The sequence below is a fragment of the Triturus cristatus genome, chromosome 4_2 (assembly GCF_964204655.1).
Source record: "Triturus cristatus chromosome 4_2, aTriCri1.1, whole genome shotgun sequence".
Classification (NCBI taxonomy): Eukaryota; Metazoa; Chordata; class Amphibia; order Caudata; family Salamandridae; genus Triturus; species Triturus cristatus.
The window spans coordinates 305097648-305121906 of record NC_140586.1 but is presented as its reverse complement, the minus strand read 5'-3'; the positions used below and the strand labels follow the sequence as shown (position 1 = coordinate 305121906).

General features: G+C 46.4%; 1 protein-coding gene across 2 annotated transcripts in view; it reads left to right on the top strand.

Moving 5' to 3' along the window:
* Nucleotides 1-23574, top strand: part of LOC146833753 (protein Cryzl2-like) — a 143368-nt gene extending 119794 nt beyond the window's left edge. For both annotated transcript variants that reach the window (XM_085601620.1, XM_085601619.1), the window contains exon 10: nucleotides 23175-23574. In XM_085601620.1, the coding sequence (XP_085457746.1) occupies nucleotides 23175-23243 (69 nt within the window). In that variant the 3' untranslated portion in view covers nucleotides 23244-23574. The remainder of the gene's footprint in view (nucleotides 1-23174) is intronic.
* Nucleotides 23575-24259: the final 685 nt, after the last annotated feature.

Sequence of the window (24259 nt, the reverse complement as noted above, 5' to 3'; positions counted from 1 at the left end):
CTCCAAGTTCAGGACTGTGTTGTTGTGTAGAGGGGACACCTGAAGATATAGTGACCACAGCAGCATTAAATCAGTATTGCAACAATATAACATTACATAGCTGCACAACCAATGTGCAATCTGTGTTTCTCCATTTCGTTGTTAGCTGAAGAGAAAATAGTGGGTGCAGGAGATGTGGAGGGTGGTTGCTGCGTCATTGACAGACGTTTAAGTCTCTGGATGGTGGATTGAGGGGAGTGGGCTGAAATGCATTGGACCTGATGTCAGTAGAAGGCATCTCAGTGTCACAAGAAGTAACCCTCATCGTTTACAATGAGGGATGAGAGAGAAGAGCTTGTGATTTGCAGCAGTGACCTTTATCATGATGTTGAATTTGAGGGACACGTTGGCAATTTATAACTCATCATTTCACAAATAGCCACTCTCTCATACGCTATATAAGCCATTCCTCTTGATGACATTGGGAACAGTGGGCTATGAACTATTCCACTTGATTGGGAACAGTGGGCTTCCTTCAGTGGTGTAGGATGCACTTTTTGGCCAGCCATTGTTTACTATCGTTAGACAGACCCACCACCACAAACATGTTGTGCAGTATTAAACACCGATGCTGAGTGAGGATTGCATGGCCACTAGTCTTTGAAAGTTATTACCAAAGTTCCTCCCAGTATTTGGAGATGGTTGGACAGACCCAAAAGACATGGTAGAGTACAAAATTATGATGTGATCATCTCCAGCAATCCGAATGGAGGTAGCAGGCCTGCCCGACCCAACGTAGCTGGAGTTCAGTACCATTTGTTCAGTATTTTAAATTGTAAACAGTATTTATCATGTATGGAGAATAGGGTTGTCCAGTCTGGTTTGTCTCTTTCTTCATTTACAGAATATGCCATTGTTGTCTGGAGGTATACATGGCCAGTTTGGAGAAAAGTTCTCCTATAAGTAACCCATATAGACTAGCCACCTATATAAGATCCTAGAACTTTAGGTGCTCCCATATCCGAGTGTTGTGGTGCACTCAAGGGTGCAGCTAGACTACGTTGAAGGCAATGGGATAGCTGTCTTTACCACCTTTGCTAATGTCCATTCAATAAAACTCTGCTGTCAGGGGTTGAGAATGGTTTTTAAAGAATCCTCAGACCAAACTTTATCTGTTTTTAATGTTTTTAGACGTTCATTGTAATCCGGACTATTAGGTTATTGCCTTCATGGTTGCGTTATGCCATAGCGAAGCTATCTTGTATAGTAGAGGGTCAATTTTAAGTAGTCTGTGAGCTGCCTTCCAGTAGTAGAGCATAGATTTGGTGATCAGGGTTGTAATATCGGGGAAATTGACTTGTGCTGCTATATTATTAGTATGCAAGTGCCTACAGATAGAATATCCCTCCCTATTATTACCAAGGTCGGCTGGGAAGGGTTCCTAGAAACATGGACTACCAAATAGGAGAGCTAATGTGTTATTTAGTATGTTTCTAGGTGTGGCATGCGTAATTCTCCAGCCTCGACGTGAGCCTGTAATTTTGGTTGTTTCAGTCATAGCCTGGCTCCCTTCCAGATGAATCATTTAATGTCAGAGTGGATCAACTGTAGCAGTGGTTCAGGGATGAGAAGGGGAAGCATTCCAGACATCAAATTATATCTTGGGGGCATGATCATCTTGACTACTTTCACTTTGCCCCACAGTAACAGATTAAGGTGGGACCATCTAAGATAATCGTTAATGATAATTATGGGGATCAAAGTTATCTCTTGCTATATTATCAATACTTTTTTTGATGAGTACCTATAGATATTTCATGCCTGGGCTTTCAGCATATGGTGAGTCACTGCAGGAAGGCTCTGGTAGTTGTATATTATAGTGCTGTGAATTTTCCCTGAATGTTTATATATCCTGAAAATGTTGAAAAGGGCCGTATCACCTCAGTCAAATCCAGTAGAGATTAAGAGGGCGGCGCAGTAGAGAGTAAGATGTTGTTCATATGTAAGAGAGTATTAATCGGGCTTGCAGCTGGCGGGTATTATCCTAATCGAGTTAGAGGATCTGATGGTGATTGACAAAATTTCAAGAGCCAACAGGAGTGGAGATGGGGGGCATCCTTGGCAGACCCCCTCTTTACTGAGATGGCCCTGTAGAGGAAACCTTTACAGTTGACCTGTGACTCTGGAGAATTCAGAACAGGTAGCCACAGTTGAGTTGGACGAATGCCGTTTCAGCGTCGAGATACATGGCCAGGGCATTCACCCTCATGTCCTTGTGGTCCATATGAGATGCTTCTATGTCCTCTGGCAATTTTGTGATGATCTGCCAGGTGGAAAGCTCAATAGGGAGTGGTGTACTAAGAAAGGGATTACTTTCCACAGTTGGGTGGGCACTACCTTTGCTAAGATTTTAAGATCCTCATTGATCAATCAGACGAGCGGTAGAGGCAACAGTCTAAAGCACTCTTTCATTCTTGGGTTATGAGAGTTATGATGCACGGTTTGAGATCGATCCCTGCCCCCTCCACCCCCCACCACCCCTCACATCACCCCCTCACCCCCCACATCACCCCCCTTACCGACAACACACACATCCCTCCCACCCCCCCACTACCATCCGCGACCACCACCTCCACTCTTATTCACATCCACCCACATACTCATCCTCAGGTAATCACTGTTTTGCTCATCTTGTAAAATTCCCCGTCAGGCGATTTGCACATGGGAAGGTCAGTAATGACTTCTGCTGTTCCCTCCATTGTAATTTCCCCATCCAGTAAAACCTAACCCCTTTGCGAGGATGAATTCTGGGAGTCAAAGAAATGTGTCTCATCTTTGGATTCTGGGGCCTGTGGTTTATGTAGGGACTTGTAGAATTATGCAAATTCCTCTGTGATCTCGATTGGATGTTACCAGCTATTTAAATCTTTTAAGAGAGGCAGGGATGGTCATTTTCACTATTACCTTTCTCAGTTGTAATGCTAGAAGTCTACCTGCTATTTCTCCTGTTTCGTACTGCCTGGATTTGAATTTGATTAGGGTTTTCTCTTGTTTGGCCATGTATAAACAATTAAGGGATATCGTCTCGGAATCCAAACATAGGCACAGGTCATCTCTGGGCCTAGATTTAAAGGCAGTGGTGCGGGACCTGACTGATTGCACAAGTCCTAGTTATTCAGCCTTAACATTCTTGAGTATTCCTGTCCACATTGCCATATCCGCAGCCCAGAGTAGTTGGGCCAAGGAGAGCAAGTCCCTATTTTCACTATTACAATGCAAGCTTCAGAATGGAGGAGTTCTTTCTCCTCTGGGGGATTCTATCTGCCTCTTTAAATCTTCTAATATGCCAGTGGGTGGAGGAGCAAGGCCAGCATCTAAACTCAGTTGAATCAGGGAGTGGTCTGTGACTCCATCCTGCAGTATATAGCATGCACTTTAGAATTAAAAGGGTTGAGTCTTTTATGCTAGAGGAGATGCTGTGCACTGAGGAATAGAAGATTTAGTCCTTTTTATGCTTGTGCAGCACTTGCTATATAACTTGCAGGCAGCGGCCATCCATTATATCGTATAGGATTGCACGGTCTCAATTAGTGTTTCTTTAAAAATGGTCCAGTCCTATCAAGGAGAGACGTACCACCAAATTCCAGCCCCCCCTCCCCCGAATAGTTATTCTAGAAAGTCTGGAGAATAAGTCCTCCTTGACCTGTGTTGGACACCTAGACAGAGCCCACAATCGGCATTGAATGCCTACAATTTGACAAACACGTACCTGCCCCCAAGGTCTGTCCAGGTTTTAAAGAATTTGCATTATAGGGATTTATGCCAGTAATATCACTATTCCACATTTCGTTGAGCCTTTTGGGGAGGAAGACTGTAAATCGATCTTTATACAGCTTGAAATACAAAATGTCAAAACTTTGCCTTCAGGTACCATGAGACTAGATGCAAAAATAATGCAATTTCGACCTGATCAACAACTTATTACCCTGCACTACAACACCAGTCCACCTTAACCTGAGAAATGGTCATCAACATGGAATATGTCAAGGCAGGATCTTGACTACCCAGCATTATTATGAGTGTAGGGGACTGCTTCATCTCCATTCTCAGTTTAAATGTTTAATTTGGATGTGTCTTTGCCTTTCTTTTATAAAAAAGGTAGACATACTTGAAAAAAATAGAGAGATCCTGCTCTTGAACCATGTTCCAGAATACCACACTAAAGTGGATCTGTTTCGAGAAGAGTCCCTTGATATGGAACAAGAAGTACAAGTGCTATCTTGACTATTTAAGATTTTAATGGTTCATTGTTTTTAAGTTGAGTTGGAACTGGGGTTCTTTACAGATCTAAAACAGAGCTGAGCAAAGGTCACCATTTGAAGTTTTGTTTCTCGCTGCTGCCTTCTGTCGTTGTATTCAATTCTTGTTTACAATTTTGAATTTTTCTTTCTTTCCTCTTGTACGGATTTCTTCCTCCCTTTTGTCTCAGAGGTTGCTTCTTCTCAGTGAGATTCCTTCCTCCATTTCACGTTTATGGCTTCTCTTTTCTTGTGCTTCCTTCAGTACTCTAAATATGTTTAATTCTTCATCTTTTCGTGTGTTTCCTACATGGCCCATTGTCGTTTTCCCTATGTTGGCCTGGTTTTACACGGTTGTAGACCTAATTTTCCTTTGAACACGTAACCATATAAACACACTTGCTTTTGCGCCACATTATATTTTCACACAGAACCTGCATGTTTTCGTGTTCTGTTCCTTTCCGGGGATGTCTTCTGAAAAGTGTAGACCAGGTAAAACAACAATACCCCTTGTTATTCTCTATGGTCAGACTCTAGCGCTCAGACATAACAAGGGAATGCAGCTTCTATTTGTGAGCACACATGGTTTGTCATATAACTAAGGGCGAGAGTTCTAAAAAAAAAAAGAAGAAAAAAAAACACTGAGCAAGGGTCCTGAGGCACGATTGCCACTCCAGCTGAGACTTAGACCATTCATCTGTGTGTGCTAAGGTACAGGGTCCGCCACTAATCCTAGAAACTCTTTGAGATATAATAATTTAGCTTCGGTAGGCTGAGGGGGGGGGGGGGGGGTTTAGGCTGATGTCTTATAACATGACAGGGATTTTTATGATATATGGTTGCATACCCATGCGGTATTTTTGGTATGCATTTGTTTTCTAATTGTGGCGCAAATGCTGCACATTAGAGTACGATAGTTGAAATAAATATTATAAACTTCCTTTGTGTCTCTTGTTTATCTTATTGTAGACAAGTACGAGTGAGAGAGCGAAAGGGTGTGTCCTGTTACCGCAATCGCTGAGAGGATCGAGAGTGTTGTGTTCTGGGGTGCCAATTCACTTGTCTCCCTGGAAGGTTAGGAGGGAAAGTGAGGCAATATAGCTAGTTGGAGTCGGGCTCATAGATACTGAAGTAGTATGGTTACTTAGGTGATTTTATTTTTCTCCGTATGATTCCTCAAGATGTGAATCCGTACCTCTTGATGCAATGCTTTGTTACTTCTAGATGCAATTTCTTTGTCCTCCAAATGGATTTCTTCCTTAGATCTAGGTGTGGTCCCTCCTTTGCTCTATATTTGGGCCCCCTTTTCCTTTAGGTAGATTTCCTCCTTTGCTCTAGAGAAAATTCCATCTTTTCTATAGATGTACCTTTAACTCTAGAAGCTATTGATTTCCTGTGTTTGATTCCCCTTTTCCTCTACATGCGATTTCTCCTTTTTCTAACAGTGATTAATTTGCTTTGCGTGCAATTCCTTTATGGTGTAGCCTTTTCTGTCTTTCTCTTGAATCAATTTGTGTTTTTTATCCTGGTGACTCCATCCTGATGGAAGTGATTCAGCTGCTTAATTGCTTTCCTTTCCTTCTTTGTTACTCTTCAGTTTCCTTTTATCACAACTCCCTTTCCGTGACTTCTTGAAATTTCTCAATTAAATCTTCCTCCCTCTTTTCGCTGATCGACATTGTCTTTTCCCAGGTATGAGACCCGTGGTCCACTGAGCATTCTGATGAAGTAATCTGCAATGTCCTTCTGCTAGCAAGGACAGGAGCAGTTGTCTGTTCTGACCAACACTCTCAGTACTTAATTGCATTTTAATTTATGACTGAACTCCTTCTCAGCTCCCTGTACACCACTTCCACCCCACACATCTTTCCTCACCAAGGCTCAATCAGGCTCCTGGTGAGACTTTGATCTTGATCTTGGGCCCCAATTGAGGAGGGGGTGCCCGGGCAAACATAAGCTACTGGGCCCCAACCGTGGTGTTTTAGTTTGTTTGCCACTGGTGTAGTTTCTCCTGTGGTTCTTGAACCTGGGCTAAGTACAGCCCTTGACTCTCAGGGTAGCAATGGCAATCAATCACATACTTTTCAGGGAGGTATTGTGGGGGCAAGCGCATAGATCACAACAATCAACCAACAGATTATCTAAAGTATTTTCTGATGAATACTTCTATATCAGATGCATTGCCTTTTAGAATATCCCAGATGCCAGACTGGATCTCAAAAATTCTCCTTGCAAAGATTCTTGAGCGCTGACAGCCATGTGACAGAGTGGGGTTGCATATAGGTGCCACCCCTGAGCTCTGAAGTAAGTTTCTGTATTTAAGAGCCTTTCAATTCAGATCCAGAGCTTGCCCCTCAAACTGTCGGCTCTCCAGTGACTCCAAAAATATTTCAGTGTGCTGGGTATGATGTCTTCCTGGATCCCAGTTATGACTGCAGGAAGCAGCTGTCGATTACAGAGCTGCTCATCATGTGTCTTTTGTGCCTTGGCTTCTGTCCTAAATGGAAGTCATGTAAGAAATGGCCTCTCATGCACCCAAAAGCAATGCGAGAGTGGGAGGCAACCTCTGTGGCGCCAAGCACAAGAAGAAGTCCAGTTTGAAACTGGGGTGTTGCTCCCACTCCAAGTTGCAGGAGTGCTCCCACTCACTGTCCTTGCTCTGCATGAAGTCCCACATTTGCCCAAATTCTTCAATAAGTCAAAATCAAAACTCGTAGTAAACACAAGAAAGTCAAGCAGATCTCGAACCCTTACCGAAACTCAAGTGAGAAGTAACAAGGGCAGCACTTAATGTGCCCCTTGCCTCCGGTATCTTCTGAATCCAACCCAGTGCCTTGGTTGTTTCTAGTACACCCCAAATTCCACAGTCCATCATTGACCCTGCAGCAAATTGTTGCCTTCAGGGAGGCCATGCTGCCGATATTTCAGATGCTACTTGCTCCCTCTGCCCACACAGACTTCCACCAGTGGGTGCTCCCCTGGCACTGTCTACCCTGTTGGGCACATACCGTCTCTGGCCCAAGCATCCACTTCAGTTCCAAGGTCCACACCACTCCCTGCCATACTAGCACTGGATCTGATTCAGGCACAGGTCTCTGACTTCGAACCAACATCTGCCCATGCCAGAACTATGTCGTGCTATGAGATTACCAAGGTTCAGCCAGTGTTCATTCAACCAGATACTGTTTCCTCCAAAATGCCAGTATTTCCAGAAGCTGGAGACCATATTTGGTTATGATTCTGATGTGTTCCTGGGTCTGTGTTCAAAGCATTCCTAATTACATTAAGGGATCTATATCCTGAGGAATGCCAATGACCCCTACGGGGGACATCAATTTGGCTGAAACATGTCGATCAAAGCAGTGAGGGTGACTGGGACGTTATTTCCCTAAGTACATTTTTTAACCCTGTCAGGAAGGACCCAGAAAACAAAATAGAGAGGGCACCCTCTTAGATAGTTTTATCTTATTACTGCCTCTGCAAAGTGGATCCCTAGTGTTTTTTCAAAAGGAATATGCTACTTACCAGTATGCATCTGTTCTTGGCATGTAGAGCTGCAGATCTACACACTTTTGCATAGATCGCCATCTGGTGTTGGGCCCGGATGTTTACAGTTTGTTTTTCCTCTTGGAAAGTCTTTGGAAGTCACGAGGTCGGTGACTCCTCCTTTGGATGGTATTGCGCATGGGCTTCGGCTCCATCCTCAGATTGTTTTTCGCCAGCAGGGAAAGATGGATCGTAGTAATAACAGTGAAGAAACCCATGTGTGTGTTACCTAAGTAAGATAAGCTGCAACACAAACAGGTAGCCAGGGAGGCGGGTGGGCCTGTGTAGATCTGCAGCTCCACATGGCAAGAACAGATGCATACTGGTAAGTAGCATATTCCGTTCGAGGCATATGAGCTGCAGATTACACACTTTTGCATACACTATATAGCAGTTCCCAACCTTAGCGGCGACCACCGGTATCTGTGCATTTGTTTGAAATAATGTTTTGAGTACAGCCTGGCCCACACTAGCTTGTTGCTTAGTTTGCACATCTACACATAGTGTTTGGTAAAAGTGTGCGGTGTTGACCATGTAGCTGCTTTGCAGATATCATCTAGTGGGATGTTCCCTAAAAATGCCATGGAAGCCCCTATCTTTCGTGTAGAATGGGCTTTGGGGGAACGGATAGCGTTCGTTTTGCTTTGTGGTAGCAAATCTGAATGCATTTTACAATCCACCTAGCTATCCCTGATTTTGAGATGGGGTTGCCCTTGTGTGGTGGAGAGAAAGAGCCATCACCATCCAGGAACCGGGAGACCACAGTAGGTGCCATGCGGGTGCTGCTTCCTGACCAAAATCTGTGTTACGAGGAGCGCACTCCTCCCCTTCCTGATCAGCGATCAAAATTCAGCCATAGTGTCTTTTTTCGCTGTGGTGTCTGCCATTGAGCCGATACCGTTTCCACACACCTTAGAGAGTGTGTAGGTAAATTACCTTTTTAATTTTTTTTTCACTATTCACGTGGCTCTATTTTGCCACTCACTGCACTTTCTGGTCCTGAAGAAAGCCCCGCACATCCTGAGGTGGGCTGAAACATGTAGACCGACCACATAGTCAACTATCAGAAATGTAATCCTTTTCGTAGTTGCTTCACATAATTTTAATTTTAATATATCCTGAGCCGCCATCAATAAATTTCCCTCGGCAAGGATTCTCAGAGGTATTTTTAATCTTTCACCACATCACACTATCACACCACACCAGCTCCGCTGTAGTCAGGCGTTGCAGCACAACCGGGAGGCGCTCGGCCACCCGGTTGGGGCCCCTATGATGAAGCATGACACCAACCAGGTTGGTGTGTGAGGGGCCTTTTACTCACCTAGTGGGTTCCCAAGCACTGCTTGCCAGTGATCGTACCAACACCACTGGGTTCGTCCATTTTTGATAAAACTCATATATATAACAGGGGATACGGACGCACCCTTGCCTCCCTAGCTCTCTCATTGTTCTCTCCATGTTCCCTAAAAATGCCATGGAAGCCCCTATCTTTCGTGTAGAATGGGCTTTGGGGGAACGGATAGCGTTCGTTTTGCTTTGTGGTAGCAAATCTGAATGCATTTTACAATCCACCTAGCTATCCCTGATTTTGAGATGGGATTGCCCTTGTGTGGTGCAGAGAAAGAGACAAACAGTTGTTTGGTCTTGCGGAAAGGTTGTGTTCTCTCGATGTAGTAGAGTAAGGCTCGTTTGACATCTAGCGTGTGCAGAGCCCTTTCTGCAACAGTCTGTGGTTGCGAGAAAAATACTGGTAGTTCTACAGATTGGTTTAGGTGAAAAGGGGAAATGACTTTTAGGTAGGAATTTTGGGTTGGTACGGAGAACAACCTTGTTATAGTGCATTTGAAGAAAAGGCTCTTATATGGTAAATGCTTGTATCTCACTAACCCTTCTAAGGGAAGTGATGGCTACAAGGAAAGCTGTTTTCCATGTTAGGAATTGTAGCTCGCATTTGTGCAAAGGTTCAAAGGGAGGCCCCATTAGCCTTGTGAGAACGATATTTAAGTTCCACACAGGTGAGGGTGGTACTCTGGGGGGAAGTATTCTTTTTAGGCCTTCCATGAAGGCTTTAATGGCAGGTACTCTAAAGAGTGATAGATGTTGCCTGTTTTGTAAGTAAGCTGCAATTGCTGCGAGGTGTAGTCGAATGGACGTATAGGCTAGATTACACCTTAGTAGGTGGAGTAAGTAGCCTATGATGTGTTGAATGGACACGTCCAGGGGATTGATGGTGTTGTTATGGCAATAAACAACAAATCGTTTCCACTTGGCAGCGTAGTACGCTCTAGTGGTAGGTCGTCTAGCTTCTCTGATGACGTTCATACAGTCAGGGGGAAGATTTAGGTACCCAAATTCTAGGATTTCAGGAGCCAGATTGCAAGGTTGAGCTGAGCGGGGTCCGGGTGTCTGATCTCTCCATGGTTCTGGGTTAGGAGGCATGGGGAGAGGTGTAGTTTTTGGTGTGGTACTACAGAGAGTTCCAGCAGCGTGGTGTACCACGGTTGTCTGGCCCACGTTGAAGTTACTAGGATTAGTGTGAGGGAGTGTTGTTGTAGTTTGCGCACCACTAATGGAATGAGTGGGAGAGGCGGAAAAGCGTACGCAAATTTGCCTGACCAGTTCATCCATATCGCATTTCCTTTGGACAATGGGTGTGGGTATCTGGCGGCGAAGCTTGGGCATTTTGTGTTTTCGTGGGTGGCAAAGAGGTCTATCTGTGGATGCCCCCACATTTGAAAGAATGGATGAAGAACTTGTGGGTGAAGTTCCCACTCGTGGATTTGTTGTGTCTGTCTGCTGAGCAGATCTGCCACTGTGTTTTGGACTCCTGGGACATGTTGAGCTAGGAGAAAGATTTTGTGGGGAATTGCCCATCTCCATATGCTCTGTGCTAATTGAGAGAGCTGTGGAGAGTGTGTGCCGCCTTGTTTTTGTATATAATACATGGCCGTCATGTTGTCTGTGCGAATGAGGACTGCCTTGCCTGAAATCTGTGTTTGAAAAGATTTTAGGGCTAAAAAGATTGCTAGAAACTCCAGATGGTTGATATGGAGTAACTTTTGTTGAGGCGTCCATGTGCCCTCCACGGTGAGATACAATAGGTGAGCTCCCCAGCCGGAGAGCGATGCGTCAGTTGTTAGTATTATCTGGGGAACCGGGTCCAGGAACGGTCGACCTTTGGAAAGGTTTGTGGTGTTCCACCACTGCAGAGAGCGATGGGTGCGACCGTCTACCAACACCAGATCTGTCAGTTGACCGTGGGCCTGGTTCCACTGGTGCGCTAAGCACTCTTGGAGGGGACGCATCTGGAGTCTTGCGTGGGGCACTATGAAAATGCAAGAGGCCATCATCCCTATTAGTTGCATGAACACTCGTGCTGGAAGGGAGTGTTGAGTTAGGAATTTTTGTCGTAAAGCCTGAATACTTGCAATCCTGGCCGGATTGGGGTAGGCTGTTGCTTTTGAGGTGTCTATGGTGGCACCGAGATATTGTTTTATGTGGGATGGTTATAGATGGGACTTTTGGTGGTTCACCGTGAAGCCTAGTTGGTGAAGTAGTTCGATTGTGGTGGTGGTGTGTTGTACACACTGATTGTATGAAGTGGCTTTTATCAGCCAATCGTCTAGGTATGGGAAGACGTGAATGTGCTGTCTTCTCAAGTGTGCTGCCACCACTGCCAGGCACTTGGTGAATACTCGTGGTGCTGTTGTGACTCCGAACGGGAGCACTTTGAATTGGTAGTGTTGGCCGTCCACTACAAATCTGAGGTACTTTCTGTGAGCATGGTGCACTGGAATGTGAAAGTATGCGTCTTTCAAGTCCAGAGTGGTGAGGAAGTCGTTTTGGGAGAGGAGCGGAAGTACCTGCTGAAACGTCACCATATGAAAATGGTCTGAGTGTATGTATGTGTTTAGGGGCCGGAGATCTAGAATAGGTCGTAGAGTCTCGTCCCTTTTTGGTATGAGAAAATATAGGGAGTAGACCCCCATATTTTGTTGATTGACAGGAACGTGTTCCATTGTCTGTTTTTGTAGGAGGGAGATTACCTCCTGCTTCAGTAATTTTGAATGTTCTTATGACATTGGGCGTTGCCTGGGTGGAATGTTCGGGGGGTAGATGTTAGTTCTAGGCAGTAGCCTGACCGAATTATTTGGGTCACCCATTTGTCTGAGGTGATGGACGCCCAGACATAAAGGAAATGTTGGAGTCTGCCCCCGACCGGAGTGGAATGGTCTGGGGGGAGCGGGGGGGAAGTCATTTGGTAGGAGGTGTGGCAGAACGGGCGTTGTTTGTTTTGCCTCTGCCCTTGTTGTTGTTACCCCTGTAGCCGCCTCTTTGGTAACCTTTTGTAAAGGTGGTCTGAGTAGGGGATTTATATGATGTGGACGCTGTGTCTGAGGAATAGCCTCTGGATGTACTCCGAAAGGAGCGTCTGGGCGGGTGTGACTGTAAGGCCCCCATGGATTTTGCGGTATCCGTATCTTTTTTCATTTTTTCTAAGGCCTCAGTCACCTTTGGCCCAAATAGATGTTCCTGGTCAAAGGGATGGTTAAGGATGGAGGCTTGTACTTCTGGTTTAAAACCAGATTCCCTTAGCCAAGCATGGCGACGGAGAAGGACACTGGTGTTGATGGCCCTGGAGGCTGTGTCTGCTGCATCTAGGGCACAACGTATGGAGGTATTTGTGATTGTTTTACCCTCCTGAATTAACTCGTTGGCCCTAGCTTTATATTTTTCAGGGAGATGGTGCATTATGCTTTCTAATTCGTCATAATGAGCCCTGTCATATCTGGCCAGTAGTGCCTGAGTGTTTGCTATACGCCATATGTTGGCCGCCTGGGATGCTGTGCGTTTGCCGGATGCATCTAGTAGTTTTGATTCTTTGTCAGGTGGTGGTGCATCACCTGACGCTTGTGAATTTGCCCTTTTACGTGCAGTAGATACTACTAAAGAATCTAGTGGCGCTGGTCCTCTGATGTAGGGGGGATCTGAGGGAGCAGGTTTGTATTTTTTTTCAATACGTGGGTTAATGACCATGGCTGTAACTGGGTCCTTAAAAACTTCTGGCGCATACTTTACCACCCCTTTGAGCATGGGCAGTATGGAGGTGGACCTATGTGCGGTATTAAATGTGTCTAGGAGGAAATCTTCCTCCACGGGGTCGGTATGCAAGTCCACCCCGTGATAATGTGCCGCCCTTTGCAGAAGATGGTTGAACCCTAATGAATCTTCTGGTGGAGATGGTCTAGAAGGGTAAAGATCGTCTTGTGGGACGTTGGGGATATCTGGAATATTGTAATCGTCCCATGGGTCTGGGGAACCTGTAGGGGTGTGGTCCTGTGGCACATCCCCTGTATCATGATATGGGTCCCCCTGATCATCATCGTCTGGAGACTGGGTCGGAGAACGATGAGGTGGGGGTGGAGAGGGCGGAGGGGGTGGAGGTGGGGAAGGAGGAGGAGGAGGTGGAGGTGGAGGGGAAGGTATTCTGAACGGAGAGGTAGCAGAGTCCTTCCTCTTTGGAGGTGGAGGCGGAGCAGGCTTCTCCAAATGTTTCTTTTTGGTAGAAAGTGTTAAATGTCCAGTTTTTGGATCCTTGGTGAGAGTTTTTTGCAAAGGATCTGGTGTAAATAGTTCTGGTGAGGTTATTCGGTCCTTCGGCGCCGAAGGCGTCGGGGCCGATGTCTTTTTAGGTTTTTCTGTGCTGGTTTGTTGCTTAGAACCGGGCTTGGGAACCTCCGGTCTCTTGGTCGGCGCCGAGATGGGCTTCGGCTTGGAAGTGTCGGTGCCGATGGCCTTGTGTGGTTTGGTCGGTACCGAAGATGGCGTCGGTACCGAAGAGCTGGGTTTCGACCCCGAGGGCTTCGGTGCGGAGCTCGGTGTCGAGGTGGAGGCTGGTTTCTTTTTCGGTGCCGAAGTGTGTTTCTCGGCTCCGTTGGTAGGCTGGCTCGAGCCTGAGCCGCGGAAGGTTTACTTGGCTTCTTCACCGGGCCCGAAGGTGGGGTGTGTGAAGCAGTGTCTCTGGTCTTGCCTAGGCCCGGAGGCGAAGGCGTGACAAAGCCTTTTTGGGTGTCGGCACTGGTGTGGGAGGGGTAGATTGGTACTCACGACCCTCTGCGCCGGAGTGATGTCTTCCACATCTGACTCGTCGGCCTCGGAAGAGCTGACAAGGTCCTCTTCAATGTGATGCTGTCCCGGATCGTCGATGTCGTCTCCGAAGATGTCGACTGGAATGGCCGACGAGGAGTGTGCCATGTTCCTTCTGGCTCTTCGGACCCGAATAGTCTTTTTGGATCGGAAAGACTTAAAGGCTGGACAGTCTCGAGCCTAGTGTTCAGGGGAGAGGCAGAGGTTGCATACCTCATGAAGATCGGTGTGGGGAAATTTGGACCCACATCGAGGGCACTTTTTAAATGGAGTCCTTTCCATGTGCTGGGACCGGAGCTTGGGTAGGCCCGAAGGCCGCCGTCGACGACTGGAACCGACGGTTTGTGCCGATGAGAAGGTGCATTGATTGAAGAGATCTCGATCTAAACAATACTGCGATTTGGGGTGAGGATTGCGCGTCGATCGTCTAACTGGAAGCTGTTCGGAACCGGAGCGCGAAGATTACATCCGAGCCCGATGGCGGAAAAAAACAATCTGAGGATGGAGCCGAAGCCCATGCGCAATACCATCCAAAGGAGGAGTCACCGACCTCGTGACTTCCAAAGACATTCCAAGAGGAAAAACAAACTGCAAACATCCGGGCCCAACATCAGATGGCGATCTATGCAAAAGTGTGTAATCTGCAGCTCATATGCCTCGAACACATATTTTTGTGGTCCACCCTTTGTTTGCCTGCAGCAGAGTGTAGTAGCGGCCCTATGGTGATGTATGCTACTATCTAGTGGGTGAGCGCAGTATTGACAAACCCCTAGAGTTTTCCACTATCAGACTGTGATCAACAAAATATATAGAAGCTTCCCCTTTTTTGTGTGAATAGATGTGTGACATAGGGGAGGACTAGTGAAAGCTTTATCCTTTTATCCCTTTGTTCAAGTGTGATGTGGTGGATACTCTAACCACAGATTACTCACTGTTCCATCTCCTCCCTGTTCTGTGGAATGGATAACTGTACAGCCTGAAAAGGTCCCAAGTTAGATTTTGGCACACTGTCACCTTCAATATGTTTACGGTGATCTACGTCCAGAGTGCGGAAGGAGAAACATTAAGAAACTGACGTCTGCATGGCGGGGTGGTGCCTGTATCCCTGCTCAGTTACTTCTGAGGCAGTACAAGTCTCTTAGTTCGTGCCTTGCTTTGCTGCCGTACCTGACTTTCCTTGCCTGCTGCCAGTGTGGTCCCCTTCCAACGTCGCTGCAACAGCCTTGGTGGGACGAGGTTCCAGGGCTCAGAAGGACGTATCCAACCTGCTGCCACTGGTGCTGAAACCCTGGGAGAGGACTCAAACTCCCAGAGTGCACCCTGACTGACCCGGTTGACGCGTGTGAGGGGGGAGATGTGACCACCGCACTCAAAGCGCTGCTTCTATCCCCGCGGCGTGGGTCTCTTAGTTCATGCCTTGCTTTGCTGCCGTACCTGACTTTCCTTGCCTGCTGCCAGTGTGGTCCCCTTCCAACCACGCTGCAACAACCTTGGTGGGACGAGGTTCCAGGGCTCAGAAGGACGTATCCAACCTGCTGCCACTGGCGCTGACACCTTGGGAGAGGACTCAAACTCCCAGAGTGCCCCCCGACTGACCCAGCTGACGCGAGTGAGGGGGAGGCGTGACCACCGCGCTTAAAGCGCTGCCTCTCCCACCGCAGTGCGAGACGTAGCCCGGACCAAAGGCGGGCCCAGAGGAGACCGGAGGAGGCTGGGCTGGGTCACCCCATTAACCTTTGGCTTATCATCAGGGGGGTCAGTCTAGTTCTGTCACTGTTTCATCACGCCTCCAGTTGGGGTTAGTCTCCTGGGGAAAAGAAAATCGGATGTAGGGGGCGGAGTAGTTGGAACGCTTGATGCGTTCCTAACTAGGGCTGAATCCGCGCTCATGCATGAGATTCAACTCACGGAGCGTAGGTTATCGCTAAAACCCCTATCACCAATAGGACCAGGTAACCCAGCCCCCTCTACCATGCCAACACAAACTAATGCCCCTGTAGTTGCTCCTATAGGGTTATCAAGGCAGTTTATTCCTGTCTCACCCGTGCTCCCTTATTCCACCCCAGCTAGTCCAGAAAACTTCTACATAGCTTCTCCAGTTACTACTAGGGGTGGGAAAGCTAAACCGTCTAAGCTGGGGCAGTGGGAGCAGGGGGGGAACCGCCATCAAAGAAAAGGAAAGCCCGTGCCCTCGCAAAATCACAACCTCACTTGACAGGGGGTATAACTGGGAAGGCCCCTACCAAGGGGGTTGGGGTTCGTCAGCAAACCCTTAGCGAGTGTTCTATTGTTGACGCTATTCCTGACCCAACTCACTGCAGTAAGGAAGCCTATAGTATTCAACTATTGCAGAAAATGTCCTCTCTAATCAACCCTGTGATGCAGAAACTTGTTTCAATTGAAACCAGGCTCACCAAAATAGAGCAAGGTCTCCCTAGAACTCCACTGTCTAATCATGATACATTACCAGGTCACAATGTTCAATCAGGTGGTGAGGGGTGCACCCCAACCAGCTTGGGGGGTCAGCAAAGTGAGGGGCTTGCAAATATTATACGTAATCCTTCTAATGAAGCTCTGAATAATAATCAATGAAACCCCCTAACTGGACCTGGCCTATATGGTGCTCCCCCGACCCGAGATTGGGTAGTTTGCAATCATTCCAACAATCATTAGCAGAGAAACTCCACCCCCCCCCCCCCCCAACCTCCCTACACCTACCATCTGAGGCCACCCCTTATACTGTTGTTCTGGGGAATGTCCCAGAGCTTGGATCCACCCAGCATGGTTCAATATATCCTGTTGAGGGCAGGGAATCGTGTTGTAAGGGACACCATTTCTGTATTACCTTTGGGTTTCTTTTATCGACCCACCATTGAACCTAGTGGTGCCAATATGAGAGGGTCTATTCAAGCGCACGGGCTTTTTGCACATCCAGTCCCCGTGAGTAATCGATTTGATGCCCTTTCTACACTGGATAGCAATGACTGACTGAATGAATGGCAGTGATGGTGGGCCCGTAACAACTACACCATGCCCAATTAAGGGGTACGGGGGATTAGAACAAGGTTCCCTAACTAGAGATCTTCTTGAAAGGCCCAAATCACGGTCCAAACAGTTAGCGGGGGTTGCCAGGTTCTCATTGGGCTCTTGGAACATTGCGGGGCTTTTGTCCAAAACTGGTTCCAGTGACTGGTCAACTTTTGTTGATCAGCACGACATCTGGGTATTTCAGGAGACATGGGCCATGGAACAAGTCCACCACCCTGGGTTTCTTAACTTCTCTAAACTAGCTCAAGGGGGGCGAAAGGGGAGACCATTGGGCGGGTTAACATGCTGGGTGAGACAACAAGCGAGTTATACTGTTAAAGAAGTCTTCATTGAAAGCCCGGACATCTTGGCCCTTTGTTTACGTTTGGGTCATGATAGGGATATCTTGCTAATTAACATTTATGCAAGAGGACAGACGGGCGGGAGGTGCTCAGAGATTGTTGAAATTCTTGACGGGTTTCTGGATAGTTGGAAAGTAGGGCACTATTTGATCATAGCGGGGCATTTTAATTGTTCCTTTTAACCCCTTGGTTTTGAGGATGGTAATCTAACTTTAGATGAGTATTCTCAATGGAAGATCCCCTCTTTAGACCTTAGTCCAATTAAAAAATGGACTGAAGCTGCTTTGCAGCTCATGGGGATGTGCCTGGAGAAGGGAGTAAGGGCAGCAAATGGGAGGACCCAGTCGGACCGGATTAGTGCGCATACCTTTAATAACGGTGTAAGATCAAGCAGGATAGATTACGTCCTTCTTAGCGTGGAATTTTGGGTACACTTACATGATATGACGGTCATTGAGCGGACCGAAAGTGACCATGATCCACTAGTACTATCATTATTGGCGCTGAGTACAATTGTCAATTCCAATATGGATGAGGTACATAACTTAGTGGAAGCCGCTGTCACAAATGATGACAGAAGAGTTAGATGGGCTAGGCTTATCGAAAGAGAGGGGGGCCTCGAAGAGATGAAGTCTATGGTTGGCCATTCGGTTGCTATTCTTAATAGTTTTCACTCCCAGGAGGATATGAACCGTATTGCTCCGATTGTACATAGTGAGCTATTTACCAGTTTAAAACCATTCTTTATTAAACATAATTCTAGGAAGAACAGTTTAGGTGCAAAGATGGCTACCTGGTATAATGAGCTTTGTAGAGAGTCATACCGGGAGCTAACAAAAGCTATCAGATCTAAAAATATGGGCAAGGTTAGATTGGCTAGGTCCAGGTATAAAGCAGTCCAAAAATCAGCTAAGAAGGATTGGGACGACAAACGCAGGCTCGACCTACTTGAAGCTAGTCACGAGAGAGACATGGTTAAATTTTGGCAGTTGGTTAAGTGGGGTAGCAATGGGACACCACATATACCGGTGAACCATGTGGCGCCTGACTTATGGGTTGAGTGTTTTTAAAGCACAAGTTTCTATTGCAAATACTGTTGATACCCACCCACTACCAGGTTTCACGTCTACCACCTTATTGTTCGATAGCTCTGAGGTTGAGAAGGTCCTCTCATTGTTGCCGAAAGGGAGGGCTCCTGGTCCGGACTGCATACCGGCTGACTTGTTCCAGTACGACAAAGAGAACTGGGTTAAATACATTACTTTTATAGCCAATGCCATAGCCAGTGGTGCACCTATTCCCAATACCTGGCCTGGAGCCATTATATTACCGATATATAAAAAGAGGGATCGCTCGTCTCCTGGCAATTATAGGCCGATTAGCCTTATCGACTCTATGCAGAAAATAATTGCCAGATTGGTCCTCAGCAGAATCCAAGTGTGGATTGAGGAGAATGAGATTTTGTCACCATTGCAGGCAGGCTTTCGCCCTTTCATTAGCACCATTGACCAGGTTTTCAGGTTTGTTATGATTTACTAGAAGGTAGTCATTATAGGAGGAGGGTCTCTATATGCAGCCTTTATTGACCTTAAGTCTGCTTTTGACTTGGTGCCTCGTAATAAAATGTGGCACGCATTTTTGGAAGTAGGGATGCCTCAGGAGCTACTAGACTTGATAATTAAGTTGCATAATTCGAACTATGCTCAGGTGTGGTGGGGCCCAAAGGGCCCGATCACAGCTAGTTTCCCAGTCGTAAAGGGTGTGCGCCAAGGATGCTTCCTGGCGCCGACATTGTTCTCCCTGTTTATTAACAGGGTGGTTCAATACTATTCCACATGTCACACAGACGCCCCTAGCTTGGGGGGGCTTAGGATACCACTGCTCATGTTCGTGGACGACACCCTGATCCTATCAAAGACGCAGAAGGGATTGAAGGCTGCATTATCTAGGTTCGGGGCGACCATGGGCTTGTGGTTAATGTGGACAAGACCAAGTTTATGGTCTTTCACCATCATAAGACCATTCAAAGTAGTGTACTCATGAACAATGTTCTTCTGGAACAGACAAAAGCATTTGCATACCTGGGGATTACCGTGGGTAAGAAACTTAGCTGAAAACCACACATTAATCTTTTAGCTCTGAAACACGCTCAGCTGCCAGGAGCTCTTGTTAAAGAACATAAGCTCTCATTCACCAAGCCCATGGCCCCTGTTCTTAAGATATACAACACCAAGGTTATTACTTCAATCCTATATGGAGCAGAATTATGGGGTTTCGAGAACATCTCCTCCTTGGCACAAGTCCAGAACAAATTTGTCAGAGGTATTACGAGCCTTCCGCAATCCACACCATTATTGCCCCTTTTTTTTGGATCTGGGTTGCCTTCGAATTGAGGATTTAGCACGATCTAGACCAATAGCGTTTTGGCGACGACTCTGGGTTACCTCTGAGCTTTCCCAATATATGCGAAATCCCTTATGGATTTCAGGGGGGTTGGCTGTACGGGGAAGATCAAATGGTTACAGAATGTAAAAAAAACACCCTGTGTGGGATGGGGATGAGTGGTCTGTGGGAGCACCCCGAAGAAAATCAATTTCCGTCTAAAACTATTGGGATATGGTTAAGAATAAATACTTTGCTTCTACTACTAGGCCCACCCTATCCATGGATTATCTGATGCAAAAACAGGATTTCGTGCTTGAAGCATATGGGGATACCATTTCTAGACCGGTGGATAGGAAACTATACCATCAGTTTAGGGTTGGCTCCCTCCCAAGCAACGCCTTTACTTGTAAATGGCGGTTGAACGGGTCTGAGCATTGTCCTGCTTGTCTAACTCCGCTGGAATCCATATCCCATTTTCTGTTGGCGTGCCGGGCTTACAAATCCCCCAGGCTTAAATGGCTGAAACCAATTTGCATGAACATGGGCACTAGATCGGCTATGGTGGCATTAAGGATTTTGCGGACATCCACTGATGCTCCTATAGTTGTAGCTTTGGCACAATTCCTGAGCTGGGCATGGCTCATTCGCTGTAGAAAACTAAGAGAAACCCAAGCCTAGTTATAGCCATAATAATGTCATGTAATTCCAGTGTGGCACTACTAATTAATTAATTTTTAGCTACAATGATTCTCTGGTTTTTACTGTATTTTTGTATTTATATGGTTTTATCGTGGTTCTCTATATATACCGCATTAACTACTGATTTGCCACACTGTTTTGACTGTTATATATGCCACTGTGTTTTTATTCAAAAACATTTTTTATCCATCATTGTATGTATTGTCTTTTATGATTATTTTAATCGAAATAAAGTCATAATGAAATGAAATGATTACTAAAGAGTCACAAAGAACCACCTGTTGGAGGGTTGGAGTCATTGCTGAGAGACTTGTTCAGACCCAGTCTGGCCCCTGAGAGATTCTAAAGGTGGTAAATCTGCGGTAAGGGAGAGATCATCCACCAGAAAGAAAATTAATTGTGAAGGCATGTTTGCTAAAGGGATATGCGTGGTAAATTACCACTACCCACAACCCCTCTTCCCGCCCCCCCCGTCCTGAGCCCTAATCCGACCCACCTTGCCCTTAAAACTACCCCTTTCCCTCCCCCCCCCCGTCCTAAGGCCTAAAACTCTGCCCCCTACCAAAAACTACCCTGACTCCAGCCACCACGCCCTGAGCCCTAAAACTCACCCTGCCCTTAAAACTACCATGACCCCCCACCCTGATCCCTAAAACCCTGCACCCCTTTAAAAAGAATACCCTAACCCCCCCGCCGCCCTGAGCACTAAAACCGCCCCACCCTTAAACACTACCCACCCCTAAAACCGGCCCCAGCCCCACTTACATGTCTGCATCAGAGCTTCCTGTTACAACGCTTCCTGTTCCTCTCCTGCCCGTCCGGACACTAGACTGCTAATTGCCTTAACCACGCATATGCATGGTTAAGGTAAATGCATGGTTCAGGCAAGCATTGTTACGCCTGCGGAGAAACAGCACTTGTGGCTCAGCCCGCGTTGTACTGCCCGTTTCCTGGCAAGCACACTTCCCTCTCTCAGGAAGCAGGCTTCTAGCCTCAAGGTAGACCCTCAGCTCCTACTGCAGAAACTTCAGACTTCAGGTGATGTCCCCTCATCTCTTGGAGACAGTCTGTAATGCAGACACTAGCCACGATCACCCTGCAGTCTTTCAAATCTTCTGGGCAAACCCTTTGTTGGTCATTAAGAACTTTGAAGTGGAGCAAAGAAGGAGGTTTGGATCCCACGTTTATGCTCATCAATCAATCAATTAATCAATCATAGCATTTGTAAAGTGCGCTACTCACCCGGAAGGGTCTCAAGGCGCTGGGGGGGGGGGGGGGGGGTCCGCTACTGCTCGAAAAGCCAGGTCTTGAGTTGCTTTCTGAAGGAGAGGTGGTCCTGGGTCGTTCGAAGGCAGATGGGGAGGGAGTTCCATGTCTTGGCGGCCAGGTAGGAGAAGGATCTTCCTCCGGCGGTGGCTCTGTGAATGCGTGGTACGGCGGCGAGGGCGAGGCTGGATGAACGTAGCTGGCGGGTGGGTGTGTCTATCTTCCTGACAGGGGATATGGAGCCACTGTCTAAGGTTTCAGCACCGGTTTGGGTTGGTTCTTTATCACATGTCATCTTCAGGTCGCTCAACAAGCATAGGCTTTGTGCACAGAGATGGTTCTCATATCAGGTAGCAGTGGGGCAGACTCTAAGCAGGAGCATCCAAAACGTGTGAGCGATGAACTGGGAGTTCTCTGCATCTGGCTGCCATCACCTTCCTGAAGTAGTAACCAGAGACAGAGAAAAGGGCATGCATTTCCTAGAAAAGTCTTCCCCTTGAACAACAAACTCCTCACCTCTACCATCTGCCAAATGATAGTGCTCTGGAAGAACTAAACAGCAGGCCTTTGCTAACAAGGGCCTCTTGGAATGTTTAAAGGTAGCCATCCTCCTCTCTTCTGTGGCTGGCTTTCTATTCTCCAGCAACGGGAATGCAGACAATGCACTAACACTGCCTGGGGAACCTATTTTCAACCTCCATCTTGTGCCACGCTGAACCAGGGGCATCCAAAATGGACCTCACTGATCCCAGTAATTAGACACCACATAGAGACATAACATACACTTGCTACACTCAAACAGCGCATACAGACACACTCGACATCAGACTCGACACAGAATGTCAGTGTAAGGTTCCAGATTTCATGTAACAGTGGAATCTTACATGAGGGTCTCAGTAGACCGTGCTTTCAATTACAGAGACAAGAGAGAAAGGCCTGATCGCACCACACAGCCTCAATACATGGTATGCTGGCACCACTGTTTTTCGTAATGTACCAAGTGCAAGAAAAGCAGTCCATTGCCAAATATGAGGGCATGATTGGTGCATCACTGCAGGCCACAGGACAGTTCCTAGATGTTGCATTGTCAAGAATAGCTTTAGTCCAATAAGCAGATGCCAGGCCCAAATATTAAAAGTCAGAATGCCAGTTTTCACACGACAAGGGTAAAGGCCTGTTTGCCATTTAAGAGACATTCCCGTCCCAAAAGACCACGTCCTTTTGAACTCTGGTCCCCTGCTGAGAAACCGACCCTCTATAAGCAGTCTTGGCTCATGCTAGTTTTTATTAATAAACTTCAAAGATTAATAGTAATAATAATCAATTTTTATTTTGACTGACATTTACTCTCACTATGAAAAAACCCTGTTTTTACATGGTCCTCAGTATTAGATTAAAAAGTGGTAATTCAGATTTGTGCTCATTTCTAAAGGATATTAAGTCCCTCTTTTCCTTCTGTTTACAGGTGAACGAGGCTTTTGCGTATGTGGCTAAGCGCCAGTCCATGGGAAAGGTTGTTCTTGAACTAGCATAAACCAAACTGCAACCTGCTTGGAAGAAGGATGCTGATGTCCCCTACAACTGCCAGAATCCCAGAAAATCCTCCAGTGCAATGATTTGTGAAGCAGGAAGCAAGAACTTGTGGCATGTCCCCTACAACTGCCAGAATCCCAGAAAATCCTCCAGTGCAATGATTTGTGAAGCAGGAAGCAAGAACTTGTGGCAGTGCCGGGTACCACATGGAGGATGGTTTACCTCCACCGTACCAACCACTAAACAGAGACCAGAGACACAGCAATTTCAAATTGTTTAAGTTCCCTCAGAATGTCATGTCTTCTTATTATTCATAAATTTGCCTTCTGATACCTATAGTTTCAATTTTGTGGTTTTAAATTCACGCTTACAGATTGCAAAATGTAAAGTAGGCTTAAGATGGGGCTTGATGTACACATCACAGAGGACAGGAGGCGACTTGGGAATTGTGAAGCAATTACATGACATTTTGATTGCGACTAAGAGGAATGAGCTAGGAAAACTGCAGTTCATTTAAAGTAATAAAAATAATCTACCCGTTTTAGAGCTGGGACAAAAAGGCAGGGGTTTCAGAAGGTCTGTACAGAGTATTGAGAGCTGATAATGGAACAGATTACCATACACTCCCACCCCTGACGCATCGATCAACACATGCAATCAGTTTTCAGCACTTTTGAACAAGACTTCACTAATATGGCCTTAGCCTGTAGCAGGCCCACTTATTGCTTGAATCTGAGAATAAGAAAAATGTGCGACTTATTGGGGGCAAATCAATTTTGGCCGCTATGATAGCATGAGCAGGAGGATTAGGCTTGGGCGGAATTTCAAATATGAGTAATTTCAGTAATTCTACATTACTCTTTGACACAGAATTACCGATAATATGATTATGCCCACTCTTATATTGAAGAGTAATTGGGGGGGAAAAAATCCTACCTCAACAGCACATAAAGCAAGCACAAGTGGCTGCTCGCGATTCATGTTCTGTTGCATTAAGCACTTTTTCTGAGAGCAAAA